This window comes from Mesoplodon mirus, assembly GCF_964341445.2.
Source record: "Mesoplodon mirus genome assembly, chromosome: 18".
In the NCBI taxonomy this organism is placed as follows: Eukaryota; Metazoa; Chordata; class Mammalia; order Artiodactyla; family Ziphiidae; genus Mesoplodon; species Mesoplodon mirus.
The window spans coordinates 17,842,543-17,855,661 of NC_138994.1; the positions used below are offsets into that span (position 1 = coordinate 17,842,543).

The 13,119-nt window shown below is 51.1% G+C and overlaps 1 protein-coding gene across 1 annotated transcript in view; it reads right to left on the reverse strand.

Annotated features, from left to right (window-relative positions):
* Positions 1 to 13,119, reverse strand: part of SAP30BP (SAP30 binding protein) — a 33,950-nt gene that overhangs the window by 10,370 nt on the left and 10,461 nt on the right. Inside the window, exon 4 of the mRNA XM_082603476.1 lies at positions 3,007 to 3,049. Coding sequence (XP_082459602.1) covers positions 3,007 to 3,049 — 43 coding nt within the window. The remainder of the gene's footprint in view (positions 1 to 3,006; positions 3,050 to 13,119) is intronic.

A 13,119-nucleotide genomic window follows, 5' to 3' on the forward strand; every position in this document is an offset into this window, starting at 1 on the left:
GATAAAAGTTTACCTCACAGATTTCAGGAGCAATCTTTCTGTGATTCTGTCTTCCCTGAGTCTCGAAATGAATCGAAAGCAGAAGACATCAGACCCACATATATGGCTGTTGAGCAGCCAGCCTCAAACCATTTTCCCTGGGAACACATTGAGATGTGTATCCAGGCACATGGGGGCAGCTCGTGTCTGTGGCTGCTCCAGGTCTGCTTGGGGTGTTCTAGGCAGGCAGCCATACTCAGGATCTGAGAAGCCTGCCGTCAGCATGATTCACCCCAGGTGCGTGCCCAAGTCCCAAAACAATGCTGGTATCCATAGTTGCCAGGTATAAATCTGCAAAGGAGCAGCTAGTCAGCTGGGCTTCTGTAATGGCAGGAGTGAAGGGATGCCTGGCAGGTGTTGTGGGGCTGGAAGCAGGAGGCAGCAGAGTGTCTCTCTGGCTCACTAGAGACCCAACTGGCTTACCACCCAGGGCCACTGTTCCAGGCCCACCCACGGGGCACCGGTGGGGCAACTGGAGGGGACGGCAGGACGCCCACGCTCAGCTCTGTCAGGCAGCTACAGCGCTGGGGAGCTCTGGGCCAGCTTCTCTGCTTTCCTTTGCTCCATTAAACCTGGGGCTGTCTATACATATGAAAACGCTGCCCACACCAGCAGAGCAACCCAAGTCCTACATCCAGAGGCATGAATAAAAGGAGCTGGGGGGAAAAAAAAAAAAAAAAAGGAGCTGAGAGCCTCCCTGGTGGTGCAGTGGTTGGGAGTCTGCCTGCCAATGCAGGGGACATGGGTTCGAGCCCTGGTCTGGGAGGATCCCACATGCTGCGGAGCAACTGGGCCCGTGAGCCACAACTACTGAGCCTGCGCGTCTGGAGCCTGTGCTCCGCAACGAGAGGCCGCGACAGTGAGGCCCGTGCACCGCGATGAAGAGTGGCCCCCGCTCGCCGCAACTGGAGAAAGCCCTCGCACAGAAATGAAGACCCAAAACACAGCCAAAAATAAATAAATAAATAAATAAATAAAAGGTAATGTGAAGTTCTTTAAAAAAAAAAAAGTCTAAGAACTTTATTAAAAAAAAAAAAAAACACTATGGGAAGTTTAAGAAACTAGACGAAAAAACAAGTAAACAAACAAAAAAGCAACAGAAAAACCCCCAACAAACTGTGATTCCCTTTGTATCAATGGTTCTCAACTGGGGCAGTTCTGCCCCCCAAGGCAACATCTGGCAGTGTCTGGAAACATTTTTCGTTGTCTTATCTGGCAGGACGAGGGGGTTGCGATTGGCACCTAGTGGGCAGAGACCAGGGATGCTGCTAAAACACTGTACAGTGCACAGGCCAGGCCCCCACTGCAAAGAATTATCCAGCCTGAAATGTCAATCGTGCCGAGGCCAACAAATCCTGATTTATAAGAAATCCTAAAAAAGACAAAACTACAGTGAAGAAAGTAGATCACTGCTTGCCTGAGGCTGAGGGAGGAAATGTCTGCAAGGGGCGGGCTACAGAGGAACACTCTGGAGTCACGGAAATGTTCTACGTCACGACTGTGGTGGGAGTTAACACTAAAAGCTGACGAATCTTACTCTATGCAAGTTACCCCTCAACAAAGCTATTTTCAAAAAGTGACAAGGAGAGGAAAAGTGAAAGCTGGTTGTGGAAGAAGTCGGGCTGACATGGCTGGTGCCCACATGCATTCCACCGCTCGCCAAGCGCTGCCAGCAGGAGTGGAGGGCTCTGCCTTGCTGGGCTCCTGGGCAGGTGCCTCTGACCCCACGCCCCCACCCCCAGCGTCCTGGGGGTGAACAGCAGGGACCGGAGGCGAGAGAAGGCCGAGGCTCCAGTCCATCACCCACTCGGGGAAGGCCACGGGCTGCCTGGTGAGGCTGTGCTCTGTTCTCTCTGCCTGTGAAGCCGACTGGGCCACCCCTACAGCATCATTTTGCAAGAGCAAACTCTAAGGTTTTAGGAAAATTTGGGTTTTTATAGGGTAGGAAAGACTCATACCCCACTCATCAGAAAGCTCGGGGATAAAGGCAGGATCCCACTGAGCACGTGGGTTGCTCAGTGTGGTCACGCTGCTACCCAGTCCTTCCTCAGAAGACAAATATAATGAACAATTTTCAGTTCTTTCAGTCCGGAAAACCAGAATGGGTCCCTATCTCCCATCACCGGTGAAGGGATCCTATCCGGAGAAAGGTCAGGTTGGAGGGGCTGCAGGAAGCAGCATTTCCAGGCGGAGTCCGGGGCTTCCCAGGGCAGAGTAAGCACGTCTCAAAGGCTCCGTCTGGAAGCAGAGAAGCGGGCTCTGCAGGCCGCCTGAGAAGCAGGAACCCGCTTTGTGAAGACAAGTGGAGCAAGCGGAGAGAGACAGAGAGAGACGCGCACAGTCGCTACAGAGAGGGAGGGTCAATCCCCCCGCCGTGAGGCCGGGCCAGGCACTGGGAGAGCCCTCGCAAAGTCCGCGGCCAAACTGAAGGAGCCGAGAGGCTTCCTAAAAGGATTAAGAGGCTGAGGTTAACACGGAACTGGGATGACACGGAACTGGGATGACACGTGTGTCATTTTCCAGAACTGTAACCGCCCTGGCCAGTCACACAAAGGGCCCCAGACCCCAGGGCTGTGAGGCGTGTTCCCTCCTGGGGACAGAGCAGGGTGCCAGCAGAGGCCACATGTTTGCTCCTTGAGCCCGTGAATATGCCAGCGGAGGGGGCTGCGGGGGTACAAGGCCGGAGGACAGACGCAGGGCACGAGGGGAACGAGCTCCCAGCTGAAGGGGGCCCTGAATCCCTCTTGACAACGCTGGCCACTGACCAAAGCCCAGTGAAACGCACCATGAATCTGACTGTCAAAGAAGAATTGTTCCCTGGGTGCCTTATCCAGACATCTTAGAAAATGCCAAAGGCCCTGTGAGAGCGGCAGAGCAGCTGCCTTGGCCGAAGCAGAGAGAAGCCGCCTGCGTGGCTGGAAGCCAGTTGGCTCTGGGTGAGGCTCCCCCCACCACCAGGATACTCACCAACTAATTCCTGGGGGTCTCGCTTTTCTACGTCTGGGTTATCCTGCAACAGAACAACAGAAACACAGGGAGTAAGCCCGGGCCTCCTGACCCGCAGTCACTCTCCTCACTGACACCACTCAGGAGTTTTAAGGAAGGAGAAAAGGCGAAAGCACCGTAAAGAGCCCCGAGAGTGAGCGGACACTCTGGGGGATCCTGGGACCCCTGCACCTCCGAATACCCCTTCTTCCTTCATCAGAGCAGCAGGGATGCTCCAGATACCTGCTTCAGTCTCTCCTCCACGGCCTCCAGCAGTGACCAGTACCCCTAACGCTGAGGAGAGCAAACACCAGCCATGAGACAGCTGCCCACCTGGACCCTGCTCGCTGCCCTCCCCGGGCCCGGCCAGCGGCCCCAGAACACCAGCGCCTCCAGCTGGTGCCCAGGAAGCAAGAGGTGGCTACTTTACAACACGCGAATCGCAAGACCAAAACGCAAAAGACTGTCTGCTCCCAAGAGATTTTTCGTACTCTCAGTTTCAGCAAAGAGAGGCTTTATTGCAAGGGGGCAGCTCATGGAACCCGGGGGCAGGCAGGCAGCGGGCCTTCAACAAGTCACGGCACTGGCCCCAAGAAGGCCTCGCTTGGAGGCAGCCTCCCTCTGGCTCTCGCTGGCCCACCTGTCAGCTCTCCTTACGTTGGCTCACAGCCTCGCCAAAGAAAAGCTTTCTCTGACCCTTCCTGCAAACCCCCGTCCCCAGCACCCACTCCCACACGTCCTTCAGTTCTGGTGGCGTGCAGAGCCCTAGGAGCAGAGGTTTCTCATTGGACTGCTCTGGACTTGCTCTGGATTTCACTGCTCAGAGCAAATGCTTCATCTAAACCAAATCAGCCCGGAGAAGGCACCGTCCCAGCCGTGGTCACACACCCGGGCACCTTGGGGAGGAAGGCCTTTCTGCCCCAAATGCACAATGGCAGGAATGTACCTGTTTTCCCCATTTCTGGGGAAACCAAGCCCCTCAAACACAGTTAGGTCAGGGGTCTCAAGTGCCATAAGACGGTAATGATCACAGTGGCAGAAGCTGTGCTCGTGAGATTGTTGGATCTCACGCCCCCCCCACGCCCCCCGCCTCTGGCTGGTGAGGGAGGAGATAAGACAGTAAAAACTCTGGACCAGATGGGCACATGGAAACGGCCGTGGAGCTCTGTGCGCTCCGCTGACACGAAGCAATGTTACACTGAGGTGACGTCTCAAAAGGGAAGGGGGAGGAAGACCACCCCCCCACCCCAGGCTCCACACCAAGACCAGAGCAGCAGTTCTTAGCCCCCTTCTCCAAAAAGTCCCTCCTGGCTCTGGGACAGGCCAAAACCCCCCCATTCTTCGGCACACTGCAGTTATTCATTCGACCTGGATGGGCATAATGCCCAGGCCAGGCTGCTTAGCAAACATCTCCTCCAGCCACCCGCCCCCTGATGATCAGGTGGGCAAAGCGGAGGCGCACCCAAGGGCTGCCGTGCCAAATTCAGGCTGGTTATCCATCAGCTGCTCTCCAGAGAGAGCCGGTCTCCACGGGTCCCACAACCGTCCCTTTGTAGCTGTGACTCTGGAAGAACCAATGTTAAAGAGCAGGGCAGTAACAAAACGTTGGACTGTAAAAGTTCCTTACATTTCCCCTCTAGGGGGCAGGTTTCTGGGTGCTAATTGTGGGAAAGCATCAGCTGGGTACATCCTTCCTCCCCTCCTGGGCCATTTGGCTGGTCGTACAGGACTGACCCGTTAATTCTTCAAAGGCCCCCGAGAGCTCTTTCCCAAAGCACTGCCCCAGCCCTTTTCGTGGCCAAAATGCAGAGCAGCGAAGAAAGAGGCAAGATATCCACGTGGGAATTCAGCCACATCTGCTCCAGAGGCACAGGAAGTTAGTTGCCAAACAGGCAGCTTCTCTTCAAAGGGGAAAGTACTTGTTCACACCAGGGGCTCCTCGGAGAGATGAAAGGGTGTGAGGCTCCCTGGGGCTCTCCTGTGCCCCAGCGAAGGGAGGGGGAAGGGTGGGGAGAGGTGGGTATTCCTGCGTCTCACAAGCCCCTGGCCTGGCTTAGCTGAGGTCTGTTTAGTCACGTCTCTGGGAGAAAAAGAAATGATCGGGCAAAGTCACAAACAGGAAGTTCTCTCCACTTCTTTCAGTCTTTCCTTTTCTGGCTTGGCTCCTCATTTCCCCCCAAGTTTATCTTTCTACACATGCCACAAAACAAAAAAAATTAACTGGGTAGTTGGTTTCAATCTGCCAACTAGTCTAGTCTCTGGTTTTCTGCCCTCACAGGGTGCGCGCACACACACACACAGACACACACACACACACACACACACACACACACGGACAGAAGGGGGCGGGTAGTGCCCAGAGTGCACCCCAAGTCCCCTGGAGCTATGGCCTCTTATTCAATCCCAAACCCAGCAATCACAGAGAGAAGTCCCACCCCCACCTTCCCAGCAGCGAATCAAGCTCCACACTATCCCCAAGCAAAGTATCGACCAATGGACCATGGACCCAACTGTGAGAAGATTCTCCTGAAAGCTAAACGTATAAATGAGCCTCCACAGACTGGAAGCCCTACAATTCTGCACAAAGGTCTCCTGGAAAGACTTTGGAATCTGTCATTGTTCAGATCCCCCATTCGTGTCACATGTACCCGTGTGACTCCTAAGGCCCTGGAGAATCAAACAATGGGACTCTGTGACTCCCGGTGGCCACATCTTGTGACGCTTTAGAATGGAATTCCTCTGCCCTCTGACGTGAACAAGCTGGTTGTGGGCCTGCTGAGCTCCTGGGCACGTGGTGTGGTACCAAGGTGCCCGGAAGAAGAAAGCCGACGACACGGTACTTCCGGATCCTAAAGCAGCCTAACCTCCCGACCCCCTGCCCTGACCCTGAGAAGAAGGGCTTGGTTCTGCCCCACAACAAAGGGCCTGAGCCACAGCATCACACATGCTCTTGGAATGGAGGTGGGTGCAGGACTTCAAGTGATGCTGAAGAAACCCCAGCAAGGAAGGAGAGTCGGGGTGCCCAGTGAGACCACTGAAGACAGGGGTCCAATACCCCAAAGATGCTTTTTAGAACCATTTATGCTCAACTGTCCATTGAGGCAAGTTTCATCCAATGAAAGCAGCCTTGCGGGGAGGAGAGGGGGGTCCACATTCAAGACAAAGACCCAGAGAGACAGTCATGCCTCGGATACCAGGAATTCAGCACAAAAATGAACAATGTACCCCATGATAGTTATTTCGGAAGCCAGCCATGGTGTCAGAAAAAACAACGGATGAAGTATTTAAAAGGACAGCGCTAAGGAGATGGAAGGTTCACACCATTAAACTGCCAGTAGTTCAAGAAACTGGTTTTACAAAACCTGCTATAGAGAGTCTCAGTATGTCCTTAAAAAGGCAGAAAGGGAGCAGCAAAGCAGATACAAGTAAAAAGCAACAAGAACCCACTGTTCCCTTTCTTCCCCCAAAGCGGTGTTTCCGAAGGCACACAGGACACCTGCCCTGACTTGCGTGAATCCACCCTCCCTGGCCTCCTGGTGGATATTCAGTTCTTCAAAGAAATGAACTCAGCCTGGAGATCTATTTACCAGACAGCTGGATGTCTGCGTCAGCCGGGAGGCATGAAGCCCACAGCCCAGAGACCTGGCCAGACCTGGACGTGACAGCACATGCCCCTCAGACACAGCAGGCTGAGCGCTTTTCTTGCCTAGAAGAGCATCTCACATAGCAGTTCCTAGGAGAAAACACCAGGTAAACCGTTTCTGCTCTCTAGTTCAAGTCCAATTAAGACACAATGAAAAACAAAGCAAAACAAAATCCACATCTTCCTAAGAAGCCTAGTGAGAAGGCGGGAAAGGGAGGGGAGGAAAGAGAGCTCTGAGGCCTCTTCTTCAGACTGTCTGCACCCCTCCAACCTCCCTGGGCTTCACTTCAGTCCCACCGACCAGGGCACGAGTGGCTGCTGCAGGCTGAGGGTCGTCCCTGGAGGACTGTGGTCTGAACCCAACACCGCTGACTTCTTAATCAACTGTGGCTGAGATGTGGAAGAATCTAACGGCCATGGCAGGGGCCTTGTCCTCAGGAATTACAGAATCTGAAATGTGGTTCCCCCTGCAGAGAATATAAAAGTCCGGCCACCGGCAAAACTATGACTGGAGCAGAGGAAGGAAGGAAAAACAATATGGCTCCGAGAAGCGGGACAAGCTGCCATGTGAGCTGGGAGGATTTACTCAGCAGAGGAGTAGCAGCTTCTGGTGGGGAGAATGGAGGTTTATTTACAGCCAACAATGCTTCATCAACCCTTCCTGGAACCAGCCCCACCAAGTGCACTCAAAGGTCCGGCGTCCAACTTGAGACAAAGCAACGTAGCTTCCAGCAGCTGGATTCTGCCAAACCTCAATGTCGCCTTTTCTCCCCAGTTCTGGGAGCATTAGGCACAGAGAAAGCAGAAACAGAGGGCAAAGGGTAGCCTCTCCCCGCTCCGGGGAAAAGAATGCTACAGACTTATGTTTTCTGTTGGATGATGTAATCCTGGATCTTAAAAGTAGGGGGCAGCTGGGGAGGCAGATTAGCAAAACAAAGCCTCCCAAATCTTCTGTCCTCTCAGACCTGGGGCTGCCCCAGGAGTTATAACGCCCTAATGACATCTCACTTCATGAGCAGGGTACCCACTTAAAAATGAAACCTCACTGTGGCCTGAGGCGCCCGGGGCTCCCTGCCGGCCATTTCAGCACCCTCCTCCAACCTGGATCCTGGCAAAGCTGCTCCCTGGATCACCCCCTCCCCACTCCTGCCCAGTAAGCCCCATTCAGACTTCAGACTTTGGTTCAAGGAAGCTTTCCTCCACCACACCCGCATCCAGCCGAGACATCTGCCCTATTCTGTGCTCTCACTGTCTTATTTACCACTGTGTTCCCAGCACCTGCAATAGTCAGTGCCCTGCCCACAACAGGTGCTCAAACACTGATGACAGACAGACAGACACACACACTCTCTCCCTCTCTCTCTCCTTTCTAATCGGTTAACTGCCCAGTGGTCAGTTTTTCTTCAGTCCAGTTTAGGGTTTCAAAGCCACCATCACCTGTAGTGCATTAACCCCCAGACTCCAAACCTGTTCAAGTCCACAGTTAATTTCAATTTCAATGTGTGGACTCGATATAAGAAAGGGAGGCCATTGTTGGGCTTCCCTGGTGGCGCAGTGGTTGAGTCCGCCTGCCGATGCAGGGGACACGGGTTCGTGCCCCGGTCCGTGAAGATCCCACATGCCGCGGAGCGGCTGGGCCCGTGAGCCATGGCCGCTGAGTCTGCGCGTCCGGAGCCTGTGCTCCGCAACGGGAGAGGCCACAACAGTGAGAGGCCCGCGTACCGCAAAAAAAAAAAAAAAAAAAAAAAAAGAAAGGGAGGCCAGTGGAGGAGCTAAATAAAGGGGCTAGAGCTGCAATAAAGGTTGATATGGAACAAGCAGAAAGGTGTGCATGTGGAGGCACCAATGCTGAATTTAAAAAAAAACCTTAAATCTGCCTTGTTGCTCCTAATCTTAAGACAAAAGAGAATTACCGTATAGTTCATTTATTTATTCCACAAATAACTTATCAAGCATTTATTATGTACCAGGCAATGGGTCAAATACTGGGCATGTGGAATGAACAAAATTCAGTCTAGGAGAATAATCTTAGGTATCACACTAAGCACTTCAGTGAAAGGTCTCATTGAATTCTCATAACAGGCTCACGAAATTGTGGGCAGACAACCCTGCTGCTTCAGAAGCCACTGGTGTGCCTAGGAAGCCCTCCTGAAAGCTTCAAGCTGATGGTCAAACGAGGTTTTCTGAGGCACATGTGAGTCACTGCAGGTTGCCAAGAAAGCAGCAATTCTGGAACTTTTGTTGAGATACCTCCAAGCTCCAGAATAAAATTACTGTCGTTTGACAGACACGGTTGGGGGCGTGGATCGAGAGTGGCAGTAACCCAAGACTTAGTGGAAGTCACGGAACCCAGTGCCGTGTGGGGGACAGCCCACCCGTGGCACAAATGCCTGGTGTGGGTTGTTCTACCCACACACCCAGGAGAGCCCTGGAGAAAGCCCATCACCAGCACATTTCCTTCGGCTGTATCCTGTTGGTCAGGATTGGGCCACTGCCACGGCAGGCTGCCTGCCTGCAGATGGAAACACTCAACTTATCACAAAAATGGGCGGAAGTTGGTGGGGCCACTTTGGATGCGATGGACTCGCCTTCAGTCCCAGCTCATTGCCGGGAAGGCTCAGCTCCCCAAGCAGAGAGGTTTCTACAGGAAAAACATTAAACAGGCATCTGCCAAGACAAACTAAGCCAGGTCTAGAGCTGGCCTTGTAGACTGAAGCAAAGGAGGGGAAGGGGAGAGGAACAGTCTCTCTCTCTGAAAATCCTGTCTCCAGTGATGCCCACATGCTCAGCATGGCGCTGATGCTCTGTCACGTGGAACCAACCAGAATTCACGTGAAGGCAAAGCTCTGGCTGGAGCCACTTCTGAAGGGGAGACTTTATTATCTGACTATTACAAGCGTAACCACAGATTTGATTCAAGACCCCTGAAGACCCTGAGTTTCTTGAAAGCTGTAGATGCTTAAGAGAGGGCCATTCCATTTCTCTCTCTCCCGCCCAGGGTGTCAGGTGGGCTGTGCCTGGGCAGAGAGGTTACCTCACGTCAAGGATTTGAGTCAAGTCCTCAGTGGTGAGGCCAGGCTGCACTTTCTTCTTAAGGGTTTTCCACAAAAACAGTGTCTCTATGCTTTGAGTTGGAGAGCTTGGAGCCAGACAAGGACAAAGAAGTCAGCTTTGTGAGGCTGAGGACAGCAAAGCGAAGTTTCTGAGACACACCTCGATAGCGCCACCCAATTACGAAAGCATTACCTTGCCTGGGGGGTCAACTGCCAAGCTGCAATGTTAGATTAACATCGGGGCAAAAAGCAGTGAGATGCCAGAAAGCCAGGAGTGTGGACATGCACACTGGTCCTCAGGTACATAGTGGTAGGAAGAGGATTAACTATCTACTGGGCCAGAGGGAATGCCAGAATCTTTTAAGGCACTGCTTAGGGAAAATTTAGTTTTCAATTGTATCCCAATGTTAAGAATACAAACGAGTAAAATCCTGTCAAATCCAGAAATCACACAGTAGCATCTCAAGGGACATGGATTGAAACACAGAACGAAGGTGAGAAGTGCTGGATCCCTCAAGACAGGCAGCTTGCCTTCTGCATCATAAATTTCAAACAGATAAATCATCACTGGGGAAGGCCCCAGCCACACCTTGGTTAGTAATCCGTGGCATGTAGTTCCGTAGGGAAGGAAGTCTGTCAGGGCTTGCACGGCTGATGGGCAGGCGGACCGGGCATGTAGCGGCTCCTTCTCGGATGGAGAACCGCACAGGGGTGGGGTGGGGCTTCTGGGGCTTCAGCTGACTGGGAGCGAGTGCAGTCAAGCAGGCCCTGATGGCAGCTGCGGTGCAGCCAAGAGTAGGGGTTAGAGGGAGAATAATGGTCCTTCTTGCTTTTGCAGGAGACCACAACTTCCAGCAATCGCAACATTTCTCCCAGCGGTGTTTAGCTACAGATATAGCCAGGCCTTCTTCAGAAGGTGGCAAGACAAAGGACCTACCTTGGGTTTCTTTCAATCTGGACAAGACAGCTACTTCCACAGCCTGCCCTGTCTCTGTCTTTCTGTCTGCTGCTCAGATCAGATCACCACCCAGACAGACTTGTAGACCCCAGCCTGGGGTGGGTGGGTTCTCCCCAGCATGGAAATTCTATGTCACTCACTCTGCAAGGGCAACCCCCGCCTTGCTGAAGACCAGGCCTAAAGAAGGCCACGTGGCTATTCACTGCGGTGAGAGCAAGGAAATGCCAATGTTAAATAGGCCTGGGTATTTTCAACAGTTCAAAGGCCTAATTACAATAGCCAGAAGTTAAGAGTGGATGGCCCATCTGTTGCATATTGGCTGAGTGCAGCTTTTTCCATAAATTTTGCACACACATATGCACTAAATTGAGTGGCTGTCTAGCAGTCACAGGCGAGATGTTCCACTGAATGTTCAGTTGTTCCCAGGGGATTTCTGGGCTGTTGCCAGGATTCTGTAGCCTGTAATCTGGCTGGTTATCTCTTTGTAAATGTACATATAACTCAATCACAATAAATATATAGTATTTTCAAAATTCAAAAAAAAAGAGTGGATGGCTCACAAACCAGCAATGGTCAAGGGCCATTTCCTTCTCTGGTCCTAGGTGAGTCATGCTGTCATTTTTTTTTTTTCCTAATAAGCACTCAAAGGATCATGGGGTATGGGGGGTGCAGAACATGGGGGGCAGATAGGAAAATAAAACCAAGATGGAGGGACCAAGCATATATTCTCCCTCTCACACTCGAAACAGAACTCAGTAAAAGCTAACATACATTATTCAAGTCTCATAATAACCCCATGAAGCAGATTTTATTATTTCCATTTTACAGACGAGCAAACTGAAGCAAAATACAATGATGCAGTTTCTTGCCCAATAAATGGCAATGTTGGAATTCAAGCTCCAGCCTGACTCCAAAGCCTAGAAATACCACTTCCCAACTTCTCACCTCCTCCCTTGAGACCAGGAGGCTGTGAATAGTCAGTTTCTTCGAAGCCCTTGGTTCAACCATTGGGGAAGCCAACATCAAAGACCAAGGAGGTAAAATTCCTCTCCAGGAATGACTCCATAGCAGATCACAGGCAAAGCAGGTGTTAAACCCTTGACTTAAGGGGAAGACGGCCAGAACTATTACCTTTTAACTGTAACGATCAGGGGAAAGAGCTCAAGAATCCATGGTGCCCCAGTGAGTAATGTCTGAGTTGACTTGAACGGGAGACAGGGTCCTGAGGACTTAATCATATACACAGTGGGTGCTGCCACCCCTGTCCTTAGCCTAGAGATTTCCTGGGGGCTTACAGAAAATATGCTACCAAAACCCGAATCCTACTAAGCCAGCCTCACTTACTGGGTGAACAATCCTGCAGACTTCCAATGAGAACTCACATTTTAAAGAATGAGTTCTTTCTTTTGACTTGTGTAAAGAGCACGGCACATTTCCTGTCCATCAGGGAATCTCATTGGAAAGAAATTGCCTACATAACACTTTATTCGCTAACAGTTACAAAAATATATTCACATTTTGCTACTATAACGTGCCATTTTTGGATTTTATTTTAGCTAGCTGAATATATGAGAAGAACTAAGGGAAGTGATGTGAAGTGTGTTGTTACTGACTGGTATTACTACTAGAACAAAAGCTGGTGAATCTCAATCTTTTCTTCATCATTCCCCATTTGGAGGTATTTAGAAAATTACAAAAAAAATCTTTCCTACAGCAGTTTTATTGAGATATAGCCCACCACTTAATTCTGAAGTGTTATTTTTTCATTTGTGTCATGCTATTATATAATTACCCAGACTATAGCAACACTGAAGATGTTTATAATACAAATGAGAACAAAACTGGATACAAAATATATAAGCTATTATGGAAGAATGAAAATGGCTGCACTGTTAGGATCATGGAATTAGGTGGTTTTTTTTTTTTCTTAAATATTCAATCTTGCTTCTCTAATAGTCTGACAATAAAATATGCACAATATAAAAACAACAAAACCCTGACAAGATAACCACTAGAAAAAGTGCTTTATGACCCTTTCCGTGTCAAAGACCTCTAAGAAAAGGTCCAAGTTTAAGCTCTAACAAGAAATCCTTTGCTGGCCCATCCTGAAAAATAATTCTCAATAGAACATTCCTCAAGTGAGGGTTCCCCAGAAGCTCACCAAGCAAAGGCAAAGGCACACAACGACCCATCTCCACTGGCTGGAAAGGGCCTTGGTTCCTCTGCTGCACCCCACAACCTGCCCTCTGAAGTAGCCTTCAGGACGACTAGAAGCCATGCTGCTTGTCTGTGAAAAGCTTAGCATCTCCTTTTCCGATTCCAGAGTCCTGGAGGTATAGCAAACACACCCAAAGCCCAAAGCGGAAAACATTTTGCTCTGCATGGATCCTGCGGAAGCTGGCAGCCTCTCCCCTTACGGGTCAATGAGAATGGCTGGCAGG